Source organism: Emys orbicularis, chromosome 18 (assembly GCF_028017835.1).
Source record: "Emys orbicularis isolate rEmyOrb1 chromosome 18, rEmyOrb1.hap1, whole genome shotgun sequence".
NCBI lineage: Eukaryota > Metazoa > Chordata > Testudines > Emydidae > Emys > Emys orbicularis.
This window is the reverse complement of record NC_088700.1, coordinates 15,631,140-15,655,782: the sequence shown is the minus strand read 5'-3', so window position 1 is coordinate 15,655,782 and position 24,643 is coordinate 15,631,140. Positions and strand designations below refer to the sequence as shown.

The 24,643-nt window shown below is 44.9% G+C and overlaps 1 protein-coding gene across 1 annotated transcript in view; it reads right to left on the bottom strand.

The window, feature by feature from the left end:
- Positions 1-9,991: 9,991 nt before the first annotated feature.
- The window catches only part of BRINP1 (BMP/retinoic acid inducible neural specific 1), a 64,887-nt gene continuing 50,235 nt past the window's right edge, over positions 9,992-24,643 (bottom strand). Inside the window, exons 5-7 of the mRNA XM_065418888.1 lie at positions 22,159-22,395; positions 17,655-17,877; positions 9,992-11,132 (exon numbers count right to left, since the gene is read on the bottom strand). Of these exons, the coding sequence (XP_065274960.1) occupies positions 9,992-11,132; positions 17,655-17,877; positions 22,159-22,395 (1,601 nt within the window). The remainder of the gene's footprint in view (positions 11,133-17,654; positions 17,878-22,158; positions 22,396-24,643) is intronic.

Below are 24,643 nucleotides of genomic sequence, written 5' to 3'. Positions count from 1 at the left end.
GCTGTGTTCAGGTAGAAGCCAATCCGGGCCCAGTAGGCTAGATAAAAAATGGTTGGCTGCTTCTATTAGAGGCCAGTTCTGCCTGAAGCAAGGACAGGAAAGTGTGTCCCTTTCAGTCCTAACTTGGCCTGGTCAGGGCCCAACCTTGACAACATTGGCCTTGGGTCTCTATGAAAGGTTATTTTTTTATGTTTTGGACTTCAGTATCTGACCTAGGCATGTCTATGGACAGTAAGAGTATTCCCAGCTACATTAGACGGGACATTATATTTAAGAAGAGATCTAAAACCCTTATGCTTCAGGGGATAAGCCAGCCACTAAATGACAGGGATTAGGAAGAAATACACTACGGGCAAGTAATTCCAAAATTGTCCTGTACCGAGTTTCCTGTACCTTCCTCTGAGGCATCTATCACGGTAGACTGTCAGAAACATGATACTAGAAGACCTCTGGTTTGATCTGGCATGGCAATTCCTATTTGTATAGAGTCCTTTTTTTTTTTCTTTTTTTTTACTACTAGTGTAGTTACTCTCCGTTTGCAATGGCTTTACATGTGTTTGTAAATATGCCTGATGAACAAATTAACTAATTAATTAGGTCAATAGTATGGAACAGTTCTTTCTCAGACAAAAGGCTTGATCCAGTTCTCAAATGCACTAGAGTAAATTAGGATTTAACTCAGTTGAAATTAGTAGACTTTTCACTAGTGCAAGATCCAAATTAGAGCCATAATGAACAGAAATTAGACCTGGATCAAAATCCTGGGTTCAAACTCCATCTTAGCTTTTGTGGGAGGGTCAGAATCTAAATCGAAACCCAGATTCAGGTCTTTGGCCCCTGCTTGGTTAATGAATCAAAACAAAACCCTGGAGCCTAATGCCTCAAAGGAAAGGTTTCAAATCCAGGTCTGAATTTCGCGGTTCAGGGCATATCATAACCCTCTGTGAATGACAAAATAATATGTAATTGTGCCATGTCATTACTAAAAACATAGAGCCAAGTCCCAGCTTTCATTACACCTCCATGCACTACAGTAACTGGAGTTGTGCTCCAGTAACCAGGTGGTAACGGAGATCAAGGTTTGATCCCCTGTTTCCAAAAACAAAACTGGAATAAGTCTGTCTTTATTTGTTGCAAATTTCTGTTGTGTTTTCTCCCTCCACCAGAACCAGCAAAGACTTCCCCCACCATCCCTAGCTCTTTGGTCCCTTGGGAGGGAGTCAGGATTGTAAATGAAAGTTTGGTTTTCACAGGACTGCAACAGCAGCAATTAATGTCATGGCAAAGCTCTTTACTGCTGTCCATATGTTGCTAAGCAACTTGCAGGGAAATGGGACCGATCCTGACACCCGGGTTTGTCAGAGAAGGTGGACGAAAGCTTGTCCTTTTTCTTGCTGTCCTTTCAGAGTTTGGTCTTGAGGACTGAAGCACTGGATGGGGTCTGAAGACATGAAGGTTCCATTCCTGGCTTTATGTAAACTCCCTGTATATGATGGGCAAGTCACTTCATTGGCCTTGTGTCTGTATTCCCCACCTGCAAAATGGGGGTGATAATAATCCTTTGTTGGTCATGTCTATCTAGACTGTAAGCTCTTATTAATTATGCGACTGTATAGCCCTGAACTCCATTGTGGCCTCTAGGTGCTACTGTAATATAATAATAGTAAGAATCATTTCTGTCTCTCTGGCCACACTGCATCTCTGCCTCTTGAATTTGCCAGCCCCAGGGTCCTTTGGCAGCACTTCCTCTCACGCCAGTGCCCCTCAGTTTGTTGACCTTCAGTTCCACTCAGTACAAACTGCTCTTCCATTAGCAGAACTTAGCCACTGAGACATGTTTGTGCTCTTGAGCCCTGACTGGGCTTTTTTTCCACTTCCAAAAACCAACCCTGTAAACGGTGTTGGCGGAGCGTGTTCAGAACACAGGTAGTGGAGGTACCAAAGAGGAGTGTGCATATCACACGTTTGCTTGGAAACTCTGATCATGAAACCACTTCATTAGAGCTGGTTGAAAATCTTTGGATGAAACTAAAAGAAACTTTGAAATGTCAGAATTTCCCATGGAACAGAAATTCTATTTTCCAACCAACTGTACCTCTGATTTGTTCTCACATGCTGTTAACAGACCCCACAGCTTCTTTTCTCTACTTAGTGAATGTTACAGTGAATGACCAATTATTAATGAATAATTATTTTATTTTTGTTATTCCATAACACACCCAGCACATCTTTCCCATATGGAACATTCAGGTACCAGGTGGGACCAGACAGATTTCTACTCTCGGTTACGTTTCTGGCCCTGAGTCTCATTTGCACTAAGACCCTTTTATGCTCTAGTGTAAATTGTAGGCTGGCCAAAATATTTGCATGAAAAGATTTTCTGCCAAAAAATGGTCTTTTAATAAAAACATAACATTTTTTGCCCAAAAAATTGTTGATGTTGAAATTTTCCTATCTCTTGTGAATTTTTCTGTGTTTCTTTTTAACCGAGATTTTTATTATAATAGGTTTCCATTTTATTTATTTATTGTTACTGGAAACTCCATTTTCTTGCTGAAAACCATCATTCTGGCAAATGAAAATTTTTGAACAGGACTACAATAAAAATTTCAGTAAAAAAAAATCTTAGGCCTGGTCTACACTGGGGGCGGGGAGATTGACCTAAGATACGCAACTTCAGCTACGAGAATAGCGTAGCTGAAGTCGACGTATCTTAGTTCGACTTACCTCCCATCCTCAAGGCGCGGGATTGACGGCCGCCGCTCCCCCGTCGACTCCGCTTCCGCCTCTCACCACGGTGGAGTTCTGGAGTTGACAGCAGAGCGATCGGGGATCGATTTATCATGTCTACACTAGACGCGATAAATCGATCCCCAATAGATCGATCACTATCCGGCGGGTAGTGAAGACGGACCCTTAGAACATTTCACAAAAAAGGAGAAAAGGGGGCAATTTGGACACTGCAAAGTGGAAACAATTTTGAAATTTCAAAGATTTCTGTGAAATCCCTATCTCATTTTTGACCAGATCTGGTTAAATTATATTTACACTGACTTTAAGCCCCCTCCTTTACACTGGGCACAAAGATTGTATTTCCCCCCAGTCTAAAGCCCATCCAGCTATGATGTCTTCAGATGAGTTGGCTTGCGTCTTGTCAAGGTTTCTCAGTTGCATTAAGCTAACTCAACTGAGATAATATGATTGAAAAATACCTCCTGTTTTTCCTTAGTGTAACTGAGAACCTGACCCTTGGCATATGAGAGATGGGTAGACTCATCCCTGACCTGAATTAACAATTTCACTGTTACTTTTTCTCTTTCTTCCCACTCCTTCCATTGCCCTGGGCAAGCATGGTTCCAGTCCCCTACATATGAAAGCCTCTTGCAGCAAGAGGTTCCGCTTCTGACCAGTCCATCCCTGATGATTATACACAAGTGGCCAGACCTCCCTCATCTGTGGTGTTCTCACTCTTTGAGCCACCTTCACCTTGAATTCCCCATCTCTCAAACTGCTGCTTGTGTTTATGAATGAGAAAGGGAGGAGGGAGTGAGACAGGGATGAAAGAAGTAAGACAGACAGGAAGAGAGGGAGAGATGGGTAAAGAGGAAGACTACAGGGAGAAAAGGAGGAAATGGGATGAGCCTAGTGCCAAGGGACCATGTGGACTGACCTCTGACCTATGCACTGAGACAATTTAACATGGCAAGAACTTTATAACCCAGAACAACGGGTGAATTCCCAGATGGGCAGGTGATGAGAAGAAACTCCTGGTCCCTGAACAACTCCTTGGATGGGTGGAATTAGATACCATGCCTCAAACACCCAGTGTTTCCATGACTTATTTATCAATGGAAGGTGCTGGGGTTTTGGTCCCTGACATCAAATGGCCTGGGTCAAATCCCAGTCTGGTTGAAGTCAAAGGGAGTAGGATCTGGACCCCAGTTATTGCATGGCTCCTCTGTCCATGGGGGACTATTGGCTGGAAGGTTTTGAGGAAGTCACTACTCCTAGAGTGTTCATGAGTGTCTCTGGTTGTGTGTGTATCCCCATGCATCTCCATTTCTTCCCAAGTACCAGTCCAGCCCAGGCTGAAAAAGACTGAGGGTTCAGCACCCTGCTGTAATCCACTGGTGGTCTAAATCCATCCCATAGGAGACAGGAGTCCACATCATAAAACCCACTGGGCGTTAACCTTGTTGACACTCAGCTGAGAGGCCAACGATGGAATTGAGCATGAAGACTGACCATCCGTCTCACCCTGACAGGTCAGGATTCAGGCAGGCTGGAGTGTGGGGAAGTTTGTATTGTTGCTGCCCAGACAGAACCTTATCTTCTGTGCATAAACAAGAGGTCTTGGGCATTCAATATAACACTATACTAGCACAAAGCTCACTCAGAAAATAAATCAGGAGAAAGTGGCCCTGCTGATTACATTTTCTGTTCCTGACCTAGCTCCTCTCTTTCTGAATGCTGCCCCAGATATTCAAGGGGCACATGCTGGTTTGGTTTCCTAAGAGAGCTGGTTGATGGTTTTCACATAGAAACGGGAGGGGAACGGTGCTTACATTTAAAAAAAATGGCCCTTTCTGAAACACAAACCTTTTCATGAAAACGTCTCAGCATTATCAAAACGCTCTGGGATGGGGGTTGTGAAATTTCCCATTATATTTTTTTTCACTCATTTTTCCATTTAAATCATTTCCCCCTTTTTTTAAATCTGGTTTTTGGTACAAAAAGGCAGTTTTTGATAAAGAAAAAGAAATGAAAAAGATTATTGGCAAAAATTATGGCAGAAAATGTTAGGAAAAACAATAAATGGATCCATTTTGAGCCTTGCACAATGGAAACAACTCTGAAATTTAATGAAATTATTTTCCAGTTTAATTCCTAATCCTCCACCCTCCAGCTGGACACATTCCAGATCAACCCTTGTGCTTCTCAGCTTTCAGGCACCAGGCAGCAGTGTCTAATGCCTGTGCCATTTTTCCTTTTCACCAACCACCAAGGGGTGGATTCATCAAGAAAAATGCATTAGTGTGAGACAGGAGTAAACAACTCGCGTCACCGCTGCCGCGTCTCTTTCCTAGTAGCGGGAGCGGAGAGTCGGAGCTGATGGTCCCCTGTGCACCAGACACCATCTGCAGAATGCTCTCATAAGTGCTTTTCGGCAAGTGGGTGAAAGGAATGGCTTGTTTGTGATGGCAGTGAAACACAGCACTTAAGACCAGTGCAGCTGTCACAAAGACATGCACACACAAATTGGCCTGAAGGTGGATGATGGCTCAGTAGGTAGGAATGAAGTGTGGTAATTGAACAATAAACTCTTATTCCTCTCTCATATTTCCTGGATCCTTTGAGGGAGAGAAGGTTCCATCATTGGCTTCCAGGGGGACAACCGGCCACTGGGCCTGGGAGCGAGAGCACCAAGGGACATTGGCATCAGAGCTCTGGTATCAGCTCAGCCGCACGAGAACCAGCATTATGCACCCAGCTACTAAGAGCCCCACTCTCATGCTTTGTGCCTGATCCTGACCCCACTGAAGTCAATGGCAAAACGCCTGTTGACTTAAACAGCAGCAGGCCCCTTGCACATATTTTACAGGAATAAAATCGGACCCTGGCATGGAAGGTTTCCACCTTGTGTTCCCTGCTCTCATTCTCCCTCATCCATCCATTCTTACCCCACCTCTGCAAAAAGCTGTTTTGCTCCAGGTCTTATGCCTTGCTCCGGTTGCCATTGAACTTGCTGAAGGGAGACGGGCTGGCGGGGTGACTAGGGTCATGTCCTTTGCCGCTCATGAGGGCAGAGATGTGAAGGTCCAGACTCTTCCCAGTGATTTCATTTGATAGCTAATTAATGGCCTCCCCTCGTTTCCATGGCAACCCCATGCTTTGCTCCGAGCCCTGATCCAAACGGGCACTCTGTACGCTCCCAGTGCCTTAGCATCAGCATATTAATAAGACATGCTGACGTTATCCGCTTGCTGCCACATCAGGCTGGCAAGGCTGAAATTGAATTTACAAAGTTTCCCAGCAAGCTCGTGGCTGCTTCTCTCCTCTGTCCATGAGCAATGGGTCTCAGCAGTGCTCTCCCCACCCCCCACCCCCGCCCCTTGCTGGAAGGAGTGTAACGAAGACCCATCGAGCTTGGTCCCTTCCGTGCTTTGCCTCTGAGAAGAGGAGGTTTTGCTTTTGTTTTTACTTTGGATCCCTAATGTAAATACAAGGGAAAATCAAGCACTAGGGACTATATTGTAAGGGGCAATCCTGCACTGCATTCAATGGAGAGGTTAGACTAGATGTAGCCTTAAAGCTTGTCCCCTAATTCCCTACAGTGAAGGGAGAGGTAGCTGAGGATATGGCTATAACAATGTTACACTTGTGCGGTCAGACACGTTGGGTGCGTCTAGTTTTCTGGGTGGAGGGACCTTCTGGAGTACCCCTATTTCTTCCCCATTAGTGACCCTTCCCTCCTAGACCTTGTGTCATGGTGAGCCTACTTCTGGCCAAGGACTGGTGGTTGGACATGGTTCTCTCCAAAGCCAATCAAAGCTGCTTTGAGTACTGATGTGGGCCCCTCTAGAGTGATACAGGGCACTTCCTCCCTTTGCCACCACCGAGAAGATGTGACATGCCTCTATACCTGTCACAGCTTGCAGAGCAAAGGACCTAAACATGAGCCAGTACAACCGGCTTTCCCTGTATGTTGGATGAGATTGTCATATGTGCTTCTTTACGGAGCATATGGAGCTGAGTAGAGGAAACGGAGAGCACAAAACACTGTACAAAACCAGGCACATTTCCCATTAGTAAACCAGACCCTGAAATCTTCCTCGCTCCATAAACTGGACCTGGTTGTTTCTTTCCCAGCTGCCCTAGGGGAGCAAAACGTGGTGCAAGTGCCACCTCTATCAAGTCTCCTCTAATGAACCCAAGCTGTGTTTATTTCTTTTTCTTGTGAGTCTGAGACTCGGTTTAAGCCCAATATGCTGGCTGAGCTGCCAGAGAGTTGTAATTTTTTTTATCCTGAAGGACAAAATAATTGATCCACAACATTTTGTCTTCATTTCACAATGCACTGACACCCTGCCATGTTGTGACATCATTCCGTGTTGATGCCAGACAAAGATTCTACACGGTATTGATGTGGCATTGCATAATGATGCCATGTAATAACATCATGACTCATTAAAAAAGTTTTGGACACTAAGGGGGTGTCTATATTAGACTTTTTCCAAATAAACTTCCCTCTTTTTCTACCCAGGGTCCAGCTTCAACAGTGGTAGCAATTCCTGACGTGCTAGTGGTCATCATCAGTGACTGACATTTTAATCCGTGTTCTCTAAATGTGCTAGAGCAGGTCTAGACAACAGTGATTGAAAACACTGGTGGCTGCCAGTGCCATGTCTAAGCTAAAGTTCCCACTTTGGTACCACCAGTTTCAGCCTAATGTAAATAAAACTATAGGGATTGAGCACCCCATGAAGTCAACAGGAGATGTATGCATGCCCTAACTATTCTGCAAACAGAGGACAGGCTTTGGAAAATGAGTCTGCTGATGACCCTATGGATTTCTGGTTGAGTGGCAACTCCTCTTGCTATTGGTGACTAGACCTGGGTGAATAATTCGCAAGGAATAATTATCTGATGAATTTCATTTCTTTTTCTGCTAGCAAATTTCACTCTTCCAGATTATTCACCAAATCATATCAGTGAATCCTTCTTGGTCTGTAGGTTGTTCAAGAACAATATTTGGTACTTTAAATGTATTACTATTATTCCTTAACTTTCAGCTCTTTTGATTGGTCGAGTAGATTACATGGTATGTCCCTGGTCCTTGACTGGATGGATGTAATTCTTAGAAACACAGTTTCCACTGCAAATACTCATAATTACAAATGTGAAATTGGCTTCTCATGAATACTCTCCAGTATTTGCTTAAAAGTGACTGTTTCCATGCATATTCCTGCCAGGGAACATGCTCACATTAGAAAGCAAACACAAGAGGTGTCACAAATGTAACTGACTCCCCATCATACCCATAGCATGGGCTGACTGCCGGATTTTACTCTTTCTTCTCTTGGTAGCAGCTCAGAGTAGTTTGGGTATAGCCTCCCACTAGCTAGTTTGCTTGTGGGTTTCTCTAAATGAGTGTATGTTTCTTTCAAGGTTAGCTAATCCTCTTCCCTCCACTTTGGTGCACAGTAGAGATGAGCCTGAACCAAAACCTTGCAAACTGAACTCTGAGTCTGAATCCAGATTTAATTGTCTAACTTGATGCCTGGTGTCAATGCACTCCATGGACAAAATTTTCAAAAACACCTACGTTACAAAATTTAACCCCATATCTTTGCCGTGGGCCTATCCAAAACCATAGATCCAAACACATCTGAATATCAGGGTTCGGGTTCAAATCTGAACTTTTTTGAGCTGAAATATTAAACCACAAACCAGATCAGGACCCATGGCTTAGGTTCAGGTCTGGCTCAAGGTCTCCGTTCCAGCTTGAAGGTACTGCTTTATTGCCTACATTGACCAGGTCAAGTAGCTGTATTTCTCCTGTTAGGTACTACACTACACCTCCCTATTTGTTAGTGATTCCTCACCAAAACCTGTTGAAATCAATCAAGAGTCCCCCTCCCCCTGTCTTCAGTAGGTTGTGGATTGCGCCCTAAATCTTCAATTATATGCTCTATGGGGATTTTGAAAAATAATAGAAATATATATTCCAAGTGCACAACTTTACTCAGGTTATATTTTGATAATTCAACCTATTTTACTTCTATTTTGCTGTAGTGATTTTGGCAGATTGGGAGTTCTGTTCTTTTTGTGTGTGTCTGTGTGCAAATGTTGTGGTCATTTTGATGAACTTTTGCAACCATCTGTTTCTTTCTTATGGGGCAAAGAGTTTAGCGTCTGCAGATGAAGCCTGGATTTTGTTTGTAGAGAGAAGGGGGAACAAAAACGGGATTGTTTGTGTATGTTTGTGTGTGTGTGTGTGTGTGTACGTGTGTGTGTATAGTATATGTGAAAAAAACTCAACTTGTATATTTTCCAAAGTGACAGGATTTGGAGTGCCTCTGTTCTTTGGTGCTTGACTTGAGACACCTTACATTTGTGTAGCTGCAGTTGTGAAGCTGGGGTAAATTGTCATAGATCCATTGACTCCAATGGAGTTATGACCAATGGTGTCAATGGAGCGCTGACCATTTGGAGCAGCTGGGGATCTGCCCCAGTAGAGGTCCTGGTCCTTCAAAGGGGCTGATTTTCAGAAAGTGCTGCGCATCGGCCCACTGGTAAGAGGTTTCCAGTTGGGCGCCGAAAGATGGAGATACCCCAAGTTCCTAGTCTCTTTGGAAAATGTAGTCCTTCACTCCTCCTTGTGTGTGCAAGCCATAGATATTACTCTCAAAGGACTGCCATCACCTCCCTTCCAGAGACAAAGTTCATCACAGGAGGGGTGAATAATTAAACATCAGGCTGATATAAATCTCAACAGAAGAAATATCTTTTATCTTTTGACCATTTATTCCCACTAGGAATAATGGCAGTTCTTTTACATTGATATATAATTCTTTGTTGGTTTGTTTGTTGGTTTGTTTGTCTTGGCACCTGCATAGCAGAAATCTTTACAATTCATTACCGAAACGTCCCTCCCCCCAGCTCTGATCCTCCCTCTGATTTATTTTTGCAGCACCTGAGTCCTAACAAGCAACACCCTCAAGGTCGAGAGAGAGTAAGATGTGACCCATTTATGATGGATTATAGAAATAACAAACATGCCTGACAGTTTTATACAGCTGCTAGAACGGGTTTAGTTTCCAACAAATGAAGAATTTCCTCTTTTTTTCCCTTTTTTTTTTTTGTATATTAATTACATTTTACAAATTTTCTTTTCTTTTCTTTCCCCTTTCCTTGTTTCCTTTTTCTTTTCATTTTTTTTTATACAGCGAAAGGATCAGTTACTGATGTGTCCACAGAAGAGTCTGGGTTAGCAGAGTTTGGCTGTCATCTGGTCCGACTGTTTGAGGATCTCGGTGTTGTACAGGTCTAGTGCATGGTTCACGCGGATGATCTCGCTGTTGGTCAATTTCAGACGGTGCTTGAGCATACAGGAGAACAGATCCAGCTGAGGCTTACCCGGTGCCACAGGGGGGGCCAGTCTGTTGATTCGGTCCCGAATGTCCAGCAGCAAGAGCATGACGGAGGACGAGGAATAGAACTGCCCACCTTGGGTGTATGACTGGTTGACCTGCTGCACAGCACTGCGCAGCAGGTCGGCATTAAAACGCAGGCTGTAGCCGTACACCTGCACATCAGAGATCTTGATGTAGAACTGACGCTTGCTGGGGTCAGAAAGGTCCACGGGCCCTTGGCCAGTCTCATTGCGCAGCAGGGAGGGCAGCCGAGTCCGGCTGCGTAGGTAGATGTGGACAGTCTCAAAAAAGGTTTTCCATCTGTTGCCCAGCAGCAAGGTCCAGTTGTAGCACTGGCTGTTCTGGAGGCGGATTTTCTCCCAGCGCGGGTAGCCGAACTCCCCAAAGGGCATGTTCCAGCCCTCGGAGTGGCTTCCGCTGAAGGGGTTGACGTAGACAAAGAACATAGGGTCCAGGCTGCTGTTGCGCATCTGGCATATGCGCATGGAGATGCCGATCACCATGTGGATAAAGTCCATCCGATTCTTGTTGCTCTTCAGGGTGAGGGACATGCGCTTGCGCCACCTGGGGTCGAAGAAGGTGTCCAGGCGGATCTCGTTGCTGATGAAGGTGGTGTGCACGTAGAGGCGCGAGTCCATTTTCTGCAGCAGATACTTCAGCTCCAGATCCTGGAAATCCAAGTCTGTCTCAAAGCTGATGAACTGCTCGCTGCGCTCCGAGTCCACGTTCTGCGGCTCGCAGCGGCCCCGGTACAGCTTGTAGCCCTTGTTGCACGAGCCGCAGAGGGAGATGTTGGCCAGACTACACATGGCGCAGCTGTTGTTGCCCCCGATGATGCACGGGATGGGGCGCTGGCACAGGCTGGTGCTGCTGTGGCACACGCAGCTCCGTTGGCTCTCCAGAAAGGTCCCCCAGAACCCATTCTCATTGCAGTAAAGCAGGGACTGAACCCGGGTAAGCCACTGCTGTATTGTCCTGCAAACAGGAAAACAAGAACTTTAGCCTCAAGTATACAGATGGGCTCTTACAATTGAAACTGGGCCCCTATTAAGGGTAGGGTGGGTATGTGAGGCAGGGTTTCAGAAGCTGCATGTTCTGGTGTCTGGCATTTGATACATCCTGGTCCAATCTTTCCCTATCCTGCATCACTCCCTTTGCGCTGCATGGACTATGCAAAAGAAAGACCAGCTGGCCTCAATTTCTTGCTGGGGCTTCATCAGTGCTGATGAGTCACTAGTGGGAGTGGAACTGACAAACCCAGCAAGGGGTTGCAGGGAAAGGCCCCTTTGACTATCCCCAGCTGGCAGCTGGTTCCTTGGGGAGCATTACCAACTGCTGCAGGTTATAAGAGCTTCTCTAGGCTGAGACTGGGCAGTGACTCAGGGCGTCCTCCTAGCCAGCCCTCTCTTCTTTAAAAAAAAAAAAGAGCTCATGATGTAATGAGCCAAACCCCTCCGGAACCTTGATCAGCTGATGGTGCACAGGTCAGTGACGACAGAAAAGAAGCCAGAGGCTTGGGTGTGTGGTGATAGTTCTGTTGTAATACCCTCATTCTTAAAGCACCCCACTATCTCAGTGCCTGCCCCTATTACTCTATATTGTAGTAACCCCATATATGGCTTCTCCAACTCCCCTGTAATGTTGCCTTTCTGACTGGCCACCACTTAGTACCTCCATGCAGTATTTCATTTCTAACCAGCCCCTCCCCCGCCCCCCTGAACTCCTTGCACAGCTGCCCCTCCCCCCTCACTAATGAATACTTCATTGTCTCCTCTGGGCAAAAAAGTTCTTGGTAGCGCTGTAATGAGAGGACTGGCTAATGACAAATTAGGATTCAGTCCCTGCAGAACAGGAGGAGTGATTATGGACAGAGGCTCTCAGAGCTGGATTAGTGAAATTCATGGCACCTGCATATCCTGACCGCCGAAGAACCATTAAGCTGTGAGCTGTATCAAAGAAGGCATTAAAGGATACAGCCGCAAAGAACAGCAGGAGGACTCAAGGAAGAGAAGAGAAGGGAGGGGTGAGAGAGGGGTGGAGGAGACAGAGACATGGAAGGGAAGAAATAAATAAGGAAGAGGGAAGAGATGTGGAAAAGAATTGGAAGCAGAGATGGAAGGAGGGAGAGGTTAAGGGGGAGTGTGAAATAAAACAGAGGAGAGAAAAAAGCAAATGGAAAGAGAGAAACTGACAAAAGGAGAAAAAGAAGCGGGGGGAGGGTGGTAAGAAAGGAGAATTGTGCAAAGGGAGGGAAAATAGAAAGCAGAAAGAAAGGGAGTGAAAGGCTCAAACTGAGAGGGACAGGAGAGCGAAATGAATTAACAGGAAAATGCTGAAGGCTGAGAAGTGTGAAGGGACCATTAGCACATCCCTCATTTGGCATGAAGCTGCCAGGGTCTTTCTCCCCCATAACAGCTCATCAGATCTGTCCTGCGAGTGGGAAAAGGCAGAGAGAGGCTAGGGAACTTGGAAACAAGACACTGATATCTATAAATGTCACTTTCTTGTCCGGACTGGAAAGTAAGACACTAAGGGAAGGAGTCAGCATCCATGTCCCCCTTGTCCTGAAGTGCTCTAACCACTAGGCCCCCTGACTACAATATGGACGGATCACCTTCCCCTCGAGGGACGCACAATTCCTTGCTTCTGCTGTACATGGCGATCTAAATATAAAACTGCAGCATTAGAGCAGGTGCATGGGAAATAAAACAACCCGCCCATCTGCCAAATTGTTTTTTTGTCTGCATGGGTGAAAGGCTCATTGATGAAGCATGAGGCTCCTGTGATGGAGCTCCCTGCTCAATGGCAACAATGGGAAATCACAGGTTGCCAGGCTCACAGCAGCTATTGTGTCTTAAAGATACATTCCAAGCTCCCACCTACACTGCAATTTCCACCACGACAGTTACAACAGAGGAGCCCCCTGGCAGCAAGATGAACTCAGGGACGAGGCACAGGGCTGGGGCTTGAAAGACGGGGGTTCAAGTCTTGGCTCTGTCATATCATCTCTTTGCATCTCAGTTCCCTGTCTGTACAATGGGGATATTCCTTCCTTAGGCTTGCTGGGAGAACACATTTATTACTCTTCGCAAGGGACCGGGGCCATATAGATGGAAAGCGGATGTGGTTTGGTCCTGGCGCTGAATTGTGTCCCTGCTCTGTGCTAGAGCTGGGGCAAGGCCCCAGGGAGTGACCCCTTTGGGAACAGGCAAAGGAAAGCAAATCCTACCCAGGTTTTACACTGACCCCAGGGCACAGCTGCCTGGTGCAGGGAGCATTCCAGGATAGGGGTATGGCTAGAGTGTTCCTCTGCCCAGCGATTCTGTAAGCCACCTTGCACTGGCCTCAGCGCCAGAAGCGGGATAAAGCTGACCTGTCACGAGTAACGCTCATAGGCATATATCTTGCTATGGAGACTCATTGGTGTGGTAGGAGCTGGGGACACATCCTGCAATGAAACGGCACTGCCAGTGCCGGTCGCTCAGCTCCCCAGAGCAGGACGAAATTTGCCCACTGGAGAAGAAGCTGAAACCAGGTTGGTAAAGAGTAACTGGCTGAGTGAATTTGATCTGGCAATGAAGAGAAGAGCATTAACATGGAGAGAGAGGCAAGGGCTTCTGCTGAAGCTAAGTATCGATGACTCCCCAGCTCCAGTCATAGCCACCATGCAGCACGAGCTACGAACCCATGAGCAAGAAAGAGGAATTGAGAGGCCAAAGGGCTGCATTGACATAGGAACAAGGCCAGGGCGACGGGCGAGAATATCGTTTATGTAGTGGGTGGATGTGTATAGGTGGGGGTCATTGCAAGTTCATTGGGTAGTTATGGGTGTTTGTAGAGTGAGTGTGTGCGCACATGTGTATGTGCCAACATACATTTCATACTATATCTCTGGGTTTTCTATATACATAAACACACACACTGCACATAAACTTAAATAACCACCATGCACACTCTCATATACAAATAATAGAGAGAAATACACTACACATGATTTAACAGCTACATATGCCTATACCTTAACATCAGGGGCCAGTTTTAGCTCTGGTGTAAGCACAACTCTATTGATTTCCTTATGCCAGGGCTGAATTTGGCCTTCCATGTGCATCATGCACTCAAAGATTTCCTGTGGCCTGATTCTCCGCTCCTTTACACTGGGTATACATGGAGGTAACTCCACTGACGTATTGAGCGTTACAGTGATGTAAAGCTGGTGGAGCAGAGTGTGGGATCAGGCCCTTTGTGTCTGAGCTCACTTACACTGGTGTAAATCAGCAGTAACTTCACTGAAGTCAGTGGAATTAGATTACTGTCCAACCACTTTAGTGAGTGCAAGAGACTAAGAGGGGAAGGAGGTTGGTTGTGTGTGACCAGGCACATTTCAGAAGATGATCTACACAGATATCCGTCTGGGCTACAAATGGCTCAGTGCAATGAAAAGACGAATTTACAGCTGCCACACACGCCAGATAAACAGAAATAAGCCAGAATAGTAAGAGTTGACCTGATAGGAATTAAAGAAACATGACAGGCCTGTTCCCCACACAATGGCAATTACAGAATCAGATCATTATGTCCTAGTCCAGCCTCGATGCTGGTTGGATTGTACAAATGCCGACTGCCCTTCTTCCCACCCACTCGTTCGCTGAGCATCCCGTCCAAGAGGAGGCCGTGAAGAACAGGAAAGGTGGCTCAGCCAAGATCTGGAAACTAGCAATTTTCCTCTTCCCCAAATCAGCATTGTGAAGTGGTGATGGGAAGGGAGCAGAGGATGGTACCGTGTTTTCTGTGTCTCAGCGCTATGGAGATGCAAGCAGGACAGGGGAAAAAATACCATCTGCTGATGGCTGCACTAAATAGATAAATAAATAAAATAAGAAGCAAAACCCAGAGCATGCCTAGGGACAAGCTATAGGCATGAAAGAAAGAGGTGCAATGAAAGACAGACACCATCTGAAAGCAAATGTCAGAGTAAACCGGTATGTTTTGGATGGGTGTCTCTTGCTCCCCCACCCAAAAAAAGGTTATAAGTGGGGGTTAAATTTCCATGTTTTTTTGTTGTCAGATTCAAACAATCCCTCTGTAATGCTGTGAACACTAGCACATTAGAACCAGAAAATGAGATGGACGATAAACTGACCAATCTAGTATTTGCTCTTCAAGCCCTGTGAAATGCAAAATGCAAACCACAAACAACATGCATGGTGAAGAGTCCATTAGCTCTTTACATTTCTGTCAGTTCTGTCTATTTGTGTCACCAGGCTGCAGTTGAAACCAGTGGATGACCCATCACCAGAGATAAAGGGAGCTGCAGGCAGAGTGGTCTCTTTGAGGGACCTTTGACTTTGGAATGATTCGCTCCCCTCCCTCTGGTTTAAAAGAGTTCAGATTTGTTGATCTTCTGGAGTCACTCCAAAGTTCATTTCTTTGGGCAAGGCTGAAGGGCAGGTTTGGGGGAAATGTGAAGGGAAATGAGATTTTCATCTGGATGGTAGCTATGTACGCTAGATAAAATGTGAAATTAAACATTTAATTTCACATTTGTGTCAACAGCTCATTGAAAAATAAAGGGGATGGGGGATTTTAATATTTTTGTGAATCAGCCCCCTATTTCTCATCAAGCGATAGTTGCCATGATGGCTTGATGCCGTAGTGAAGTGAAAGTGCTACTATTTTCATTCTTAAAGACTGTGAAATGTATTCTTAGCTAATGTCAATAAGGCTAGAGGCCGGGAGAGATGGTCCTCTGTGCGTATTATTTATTAACTCTAAAGTTTTAAAATGAACTTACGTGTGCCCATTCAGTTTTCAAATTTAAATAAATTACTACATGCTTTAATATAGGCTACAAGAATTAAGGAGTCATTTCTTTTTTAAAACCTATGAACTTGATATGGACAATGTACTTTTAAGAAAAAGAAAATCAATGCAAATCTTTACAGTTTCTTTCTTTCTTTCTTTCTCCACTACTGACAAAGGTCATAGCAGTATCATTCCAATTACAAAAATCTCTACCCTCTCTTTTTCATGGAAACACTTCCTCTTCTTTTCCTGGAGGGCAGTGAATGGCAATTCTATTTCTCTCTCCTTTAGGTTGCTATTGAATATATAATGTACTTTTCTATTATGCTTTTGTGCACAAGAGAGAGAAAGAGAGAGAGACGTGCTGTTAATATAACCCCTCCATCCTTTCAAAGCCAGTGGCATGAATGATAAGCATCTGTCTCTATGTAATATATACAATTAGAAAATTAGAATGTTTCCTAGCCCCAATAAAAAGAACACTGAAATACATACCTCTCTCTCCATATCTGTCTACCGAGCCAGTCCCCCAACTTACTACAAATGCGGAATGACACATAAGAGTGGAAATGATAATATGCCTGGTGGTGTTGACTTAAACAAATCAAACACATCAGTCAGTTAAAAACTCAGCTGCCAGCATCCATTTCATCCTCCCTCACCCAGCTTTTATAGTGCTTGTTGGAGGCTCCCTTTCTGCCTGGCTGGCTTTTTAAAATAGAAGCGAAATGCTAACGACATATTTATATAAAGCTTTGTATCAGCGCGGTTGGCTGCATATTTGCTAGGTGCTGTTTTCTGCTTTTGGTGGTGGTGATGATGCACGATTCAAAGATAATATATGAATGTCTATGTTACTTCTGCATAAGCCAGGTTCGTTTGTAACGACGTAGCCAACCGTCTAGAGGGGTCAGTTTGAAAATGTTCTCCAGAAGAAAATAAAAATCCTTTAACCTTGAACTATCCCTGGTCTCCTCAATGGGATATTGTCCACCTGCACAACAATCCTCTGTGATTAAAGAGGCCTTAAGGACCTGGAAGCATGACATTGACTGTATATGGCTACGTGAAAGCTCAGAATGCTCATTGCCCTATGGATAAAATGGTTACAAGAGCCTCTAGTTAGCCAATTAATTATCTCTCGAAATAGAACAGACAGCTGATCAAGCTGGTGAAAAAAAGCAGTTCATCTACAAATGCTAACTTGGCCCATCCGCTCCCAGAGCGGCTTGGAAGAGGAGATACCAGCCGCTCATTATTTCCAGGGTTTCAAGCGACACTCCTCAGTTCCAGACAAGAGCTACGATAGGGTGAGAAATGTTCATTAAAACCATGGAGACAGAACTCCAAAAATGGTGGGAGACAGCTCTGAATCCTGCCACCCGGAAAGGCTGTGAGGAGTCAGCGATTACTATATAATATCTACAGCTGCTATAGCTGTGACAGGACACCCATTTCTTCAATAACTCTGAGCATGCCTCTTTCCTTCTTTCACGCTCTCATTGGTAGCTATGTCACCGGGGCCTGAATCACTCCAGGTCCACAGTTTTCTCTGCATTGCTCTGAGCTTTGTAAAATAAGAAAGAGGCACCAAGTATTCAAAAAATAAAATAAAACAACCCCCCTGCATAGTGCTTCTCACTGAGGCCATCGGCACGGTCCTGCCAAGGATGCAGAAGGTGGGGGTATAAGTACCTTTCTCTAGGTAGCTGGTGGTTAGGGTTGTGCCGGCACCGGACACTGAGGCCAAAGAGTTTGCGGGCAGTACGTTGGATCTTCTGCCGTTGGGCTTCCATGGAGCTCTGCAGGAGTTTGTATCGGTTCTGAAGATCCCAGTCATTGCCCCAGTGCTGGTGGATGCTCCCGATGGTCAGGAAGTGGTTGTTAGGTAGCCTTTTCATGAAGGATTTAAACTCATCTAGGAACACACAACCAAAGTGGCAGGCTTTGAGTGACTCGTGCATTACTGCGGACACAAGACCTAATACTAGCTATTGAAGCAATAACAGTCAAGGTGCAGTAGGGTCTTAATGACCAGCTGAAAGAAGCTGATGAGCATTAATCCCCAGGTTTGTCGTCATTCCCCAGGAAACACCCTAATTCTGTGGTTGTCATTGCTGTTATAAGGGGGGATTTATAGCCAACGCATGTTATGGGTGAGATATTTTCCATTTATACTTGCAGCAGCAGGACATAGATGGAGAATTAATACTCCAGGGCATGGGATCTTAACCTGGGCGGGTCACCAAAGGCATCGTGGGGTTGTACCCACCCTGCTATTGCTAAATGGGAAGGGTGTCCCAGCAAGGCCCTAGTTATATGGGATCGGGGATTCCACTAGGGAAAATGTAGAGATTAGAGCTGTTTAAAAATGTATTCAAGTGAAAAATGTTTCCATTTAAAAATGGCCTTTCTTTCAAATTCAGAAATTTCCATGAACAAATTTGGTTTGTTTGAAATTTTCCATTTTTTGCCCCACCACACCAGAAAATTAAAAACATTGTCACTTTTTTCTGGCTTTCAGTTTATTGTTTTCATGTCCTCCCCCTTCCCTTTCTCTCTTTTGGTGGCAAAATCAAAAAAAAAAAAAAAAAAAAAGGGCGGGGGGAGAGGGAGAAAAAAAGCAAAAAGCGAAAAATCCGAGAAGCAAAATTTTTCTAGAGAGATTTTCCTGAAATTTTTCAAATAACTGAAAAATTGTTCCCTTTTGGACCGGTGGTATGAAAATTCCTTATAAATGATCAATATTTTTTTTTTACTACACATTTCCTATTGTTCAACCTCTAACTCAAAACTAGCAGCCTAATAGAGAAAGTCTATGTATTAGCCAAGTAGGTAGTTAGGGAGGTAGACAGATATTCATCACCATACAATCTGAGCACCTAATAAAAAAATAATCACTACCATCACACTATAAAGACCACAGGACATCTGGTTTCCTACATTCCTTCCCCAAAGGCAGCTGGGAGATTTTCTTTTTTTAGTCATCTGCAATCCACTCAATTTATAATGTGGCATTCAGTCCCTTTCTCCTCCTCCCCCCAAAATGACTCCCTCCCATTCCCCTGTCCTCTGAAACTATCATCATGTATAATTGCTCCTGTGGACCACACTGATTACACCTAGTACCTTTTAGCAATAAAAGCTCTGCATTTGCTTCCCGCCCCTTACAAATCAATTTCCTCCAAAGCCTGTTTGTGTGAAAGGCCGAGCTCTTTTCTCTCTGATGATGGACGTGCCGTGATTTTGTAGAGACTAGGGGTTGAAATTTGAGTTCATTGTGTGTATTTTGATACCAGCAGCACAAAACAAAGCCAGCAAACTAAAAGCTGCAGGGTGTTGGTTCCAAAAACTAAGGTTGACTTTAAGAAAACCAGTTTCTTAGTTAATATTTATATATATTAAAATGGCACCTAGAAACTCCAGCTGGGGTCGGTACCCCATTGTGCCAGGCACTGAACACATATAATAGAAAGACCCTGCTCCAAACAGTTTGGATTCTAAGTAGTAGAACTGGCTGGAATTTTATTCCTCCCTCCCGCCACAGAAATTTTTCCACAATGTACCACAGTCTTCTCTTTTGAGTCACCCAGTGTATCATGGGAGTTCTGCAGCTCTGGTTCATCTTGGGAGATGTTGTCTGGCTGGGGAGCCCAGCCTACAGAGGAGAATGGAGGCATAAGGTACCTGAACTACAACTCCCATGAGGCACCATGGTAACATTTCCAAATACTTTTTTTTTTAGATTTCAGCCAAAATGTTTGCGGTTTTCAGGTGTTCAGTCTTTCAATGAAAAGTTGGAATTTTCCCAGGAAAGTAGACACTGTTACACCCCCACCCCCTCCGGCTCCCACCCCACATTTACTCAAAACCCAATTTTTCTTCCAAAATAGATTTGAAGGAAAATTGTCCAGCTCTACTAATTAGACAAGTCAGAAATAGGCTGTGTTATTATGCCCATTTTTCAGATGGGAAACTAAGGCACACAGCAATTATAGGGCATACTCTCAGCTGATGTAAATCAGTATGGTTTCATTGGCTTTAAAGAAACCACACCAGTTTTCACCAGCGGAGGATCTGCCCTCATATGACTTTGTGAGATCACACAGAGACTGTGGCAGAAGCAGGAACTGATGTTAGATTTTTTGAGTTGCACTCCACTGCCATTAGCTGATGTGCATCTTAAATTCACAGTTACATCCCTGTTCCCATTTTGGTTAAGGCCTAAGGGATAATATTGGAAATTTTCATCAAAATGTTTTTCCATGGATGAAGACTAACTAAATAAGGAAGTTTTATTAGCACAGTGAAGCAAAATGCTAATTAAACCTTAGATTTAATGGCACTTTTCACTCCAAGGAATACTTTATATGGAATGTAACAAATTGATGACTGAAATGTACCAATTTGATATACAAAGTACAAATAGGTGTCACTTCAGCCATCATTGAAAGGCATCCACCTCTGGGAAGGAACATGGCAGCAGTTTAAGTGTGCACTGCAACACAACATGAAGTGAGAAACTCCCTATTCAAATGAGACTGCAAGAGGAATTTAGGGAGGCAGAATATAGTGAACTCTGATGACTCTGGTCAGTTTTAACACCTCTACACTTGCAAAATATGCCTGGGGTCTTTAATGGCAACAATGGTTAGGATGTGAGATTCTGATTCTCCTCTTATCCCAATTTAAATCAGGAGCAGCTCCATTTAAGTCACTGGGTCAGCTCCCCAGGAAACGTAAATTGGCATAGCTCCATTGACCATGCTGATTTGCACCAGCTGAGGATCTGGCTCAATGGTTCCTCGGGTGTAAAATCAGTGTGGGAGCAGAACCACTTGGAGCAACAGTGAATGCAGTTTCCAGGCACTGAAATATAGATGGCAGATCATTTGAGGTCCACTGTAGGGCACCTAAGTTAGACCATCAAGGGGTCAGGAGCCTACAAAACAATGAGTAACAAAGGACCGGCTGAGAAGCGTGGCTGTGATGCTGTGAAGGCTCCCCCAGGGAGGTTTTCATTAAAAGCATTTTATCCAAGGCCTCGCACCATTTCCTCATGGGACAAAGGAACATTTGTCAATTCAGAGCCTGAATAGAGCAGTTACGACTTAAGCACCAAATTGCACGAAACATCATTAATTTCAAACCCACAGCAGAGCTGGCCAAAAGCCAAATGTGCTCTGAATTTGCTTCGGGTGCATGTTGTGTCACACAACTCCAGAAGGAAAGCCCCCTAGGAGGGCAGCCCCTTCCTGACAACTTGCATTCCCATGCTGGAGCAGGTATAATTTGGCTGCAAGCACTAACAAGTGCATGTAGTGCGGGGAGGAGGGGACTAGCTAGTGCTTCATGGATTAATTCCCACTTCAAAAGGGGTGTGTCCAGGCAGGAGCAGTAACTCCACCCCTCTAGGGCTCAGGGGACTGCTGGGCATTTATTGTACCTTCCCCACAGGCGTAACAAGGGCCAATGCTCCTGCATCCCACCTAGAGCCCCTGAAAGCATTATGCTTTATGAAAGCTTAATAATGGGTCCGATTCAGATCTATGTTACGCCAACATCATGCAGACAAAACACCAATAAAGCCAGCAGACTAAACCACACGAAAATCAGGAACTTCAGGCCACCAGACACCAGCACTCAGAGCTTCCCCCCCCCCCCCATCTCCCCACAGCACATCTCTGTCACAAAGGGGCTTAATCTGCCCTGTGATATTTGCACATGAGCTGCCAGTACACACTCCGATAAGGAGTGTGTAATTCTGGGAGAGCTAAAGGTACGTTCTGCACCATTTACATTGTGGCTAATCTATAACGAAGCTAAATATCGCTCCTGTTTCATGACGAAATAGATTGTTTGGAATGCTAGCAGGGCCGGTAGAGAATTTTCCATCAAAACTGGTTTTGGATATAACATTGGGTTTTCTACGAAACAACATTCATCATGAAAAGTGTCTGCTTCACATAAAAATTTTCAAATTTTTGTCCAAAAAAAAGAACATCTGAAAAACAAAAGCTCCTAGATATTAGACCAAAAATATTTAGGGTTTTTTTTCAGTGTGGGAAGGGGGTGTTTAATGAAAAGTCAAAATGTTTTCTGGAAGAGAAACCCATTTTCCTAACAATGCTTGCTCTGGTCATTATTAAAACAACATCAAAACCACAGAAGCTGGACAACAACCCTTTTGCCTGGTTACCTGAATTCTCCAGATCTTTATACGCTTCCGTCCAGGACTTGCCCATGTTTGCCAGCGTGTACTCCATGATCTGAATGTCGGTGATGGGACAGTTGCATTGTGGGAATTCTTCAGCACACCGGCAGCCGCACTGGCTGTTCCGACACACATACTCCCCCTCTCCATTGCACATGATGTAACTCAACGCAGACTGGACAAATTTCTCTTGTAAATACTGAGGGAAGATGATCTGGAGACCTGGCGTGGAGACAAGAGCAGGGAATGTGAAAATAAATGTTGCGGGTTGCTGTTCCTTTTTTTAAACTTGTTTCATTAACAGCTTGGGAAGGTGACACAGAGGAATTAAAAGTTGCTATAAGATTTCTTCCCTAGTTGTCATGAGCAAGGAATTTGGGGTACAAGATGTATGCCTCAAGCGCATTGCAACTGCTCAGCTGAGATCAGATTGCATCTGCTGGCCTTAAGGAGGTCATGGTGTGGGGTATCAGCTCACTAGCCTTGGAAAATACACCACAGTATGTTCTGCAAGAAGAGACATAAGGAGGGAGTCCTTTAGGTGAAATTGACATTGTTATACTATTAGGTGCTAGAAAAAGCCTGCTAAAAACCTGTAGCCCCACAGAGCTGCCTGGGAGGGGCTGCCTCTTTACCCCAACCCCAGAGTCCCCTCTATCCCACACTGGGAGGAGATTGTCTCCATTCAACTCAGCCCCAGACTCCACTACAGTATGTTCCACTCTGGTACACAGTGCTGGCCTTTATACCTTTTCCTCGGATGGACATTTTCAGCCTCATCCACCAAGCGCTAGTTCAGACATAATGAGCATTATGCCATTCTGACCTATTTTGTTGGAGACTAAATATCTCTCATGGTGTGGAAACGTCGGACCTACGCAAGAAAGACGGAAAGGAAGACAGAAAGAAGGAAAGGCTAGAGAGTGGTAGACAGAAAGAATTACCATAGACAAGAAAGAAAAAGAATATAGGGGGACATTTCTACTGGTAATTAGGGATTTTGGAGCCCATGTCCCACAGGATTTCAGTGAGAGCTGGGTGTCTAACTCCCTTCATCTCATTTGAAAATCCCAACAAAAAGAGTACGTGCCACATTCTTACTAATGGAGACTGGCATGGTTCCACTGACCTCAATGTAGCTTTGATACTTTACACATGCTGAGAATCTAGCCCTACATACAGGCCCCCTTACACACACACACACACACGCACATGCACACACACACACACACACACACACACACTATAGATATTTTTCTGTGCTCTCCTGTTAAAGCCCAAGTCTGTGGGGTCCCTACAGACGGCCTGGGGCCCTATAGGACTCACAGCTGTTTCCTTGTACCTGATAAGTTCTGCTTGTCAGACTCTGTCAGTTTCTGAAGTGCATGAGGCAGGGGAGAACAATAACTGAGTGAAGAAGCCTGGCCTGATCGCCTTTCCTCATAAAAGGCCCAGGGATTTCAGACTGGCAGATAAAGGAGTTTATGGCTTGAACAGCAGTGCTGAACTGCAGTGTAATGGAGGCACGCGGGTCAATTACCCATCTGTTTGTGTTTCTATTGCTCTGAATTACAGTATCCATCGCTGACAGCTCATTGGAGTGGAATGAAAATAAGACAATAATTCACAGGGTGAAACTGTGGAGAAAGGGCAGGAGGGCTGTGATCTCATTCAGGAGTTGAGCCCCCATCTTCGTGATGAGTCATTTGCACTCTCGGCAATAGAAAGGTGGTTGGGAGCTCCTGAGAACCCACCTCAGTGCTCGTTTTAATGGACACCCTTCCCTTCTCTGGTGCAGGATGGAGTAGCTCAGGTACTGGAGAATAACCAAGGCAAAGGGGACATCCCAGACCTCCTTTTCTTACCCCCTTGTGCACAAGACATAGTTTATGCAGAACGCCATGTCCACTGGCAGTGAGCTGTCCAATTGTCTGACCTAATTCTCAATCAAGCGCAGAGCAGTGGCAGCTGCCAGTCAGAATAAATATAGTGCTGTCTTCAGCCAGAGGTAATATTTGGGACACATGCATGAGGAAAAGGTTTGGGGCCTGGTTTTCAGAGGCACTGAGCATTTGTAGCCACTACCGACTACCCTGGAAGTTATGGGTTCTCCACACTTATGAAAACCATGTCCGTCATGCATACTCTGTGAGAATCAGGGGTGGGGTGGGGTGTGGTGGGGTGTGGTGGCAGGGGGAGCTCCATCAAACAATGGGGCAAATACAAAAAGAGGGTGAGCCCCTGCATGTCCTACTGATCTCTCCTGGGATGGGTCTCAAGAAGAACCTCAGGACTCCTCCTTTTGACTCCAAAAGGGATTGCAGGGGCTCAGCACCTTGCTGGATTTTGCCATGCACTATCATCTTATCCATCTATAGAAGGGAGTTTCCTTTTCAAACCTCAATACTCGAGGTAGGTGAAGATCTCCAGTTGCCAGGCTTCAAGACTTTACTCCACTTGCCTTGGCAAT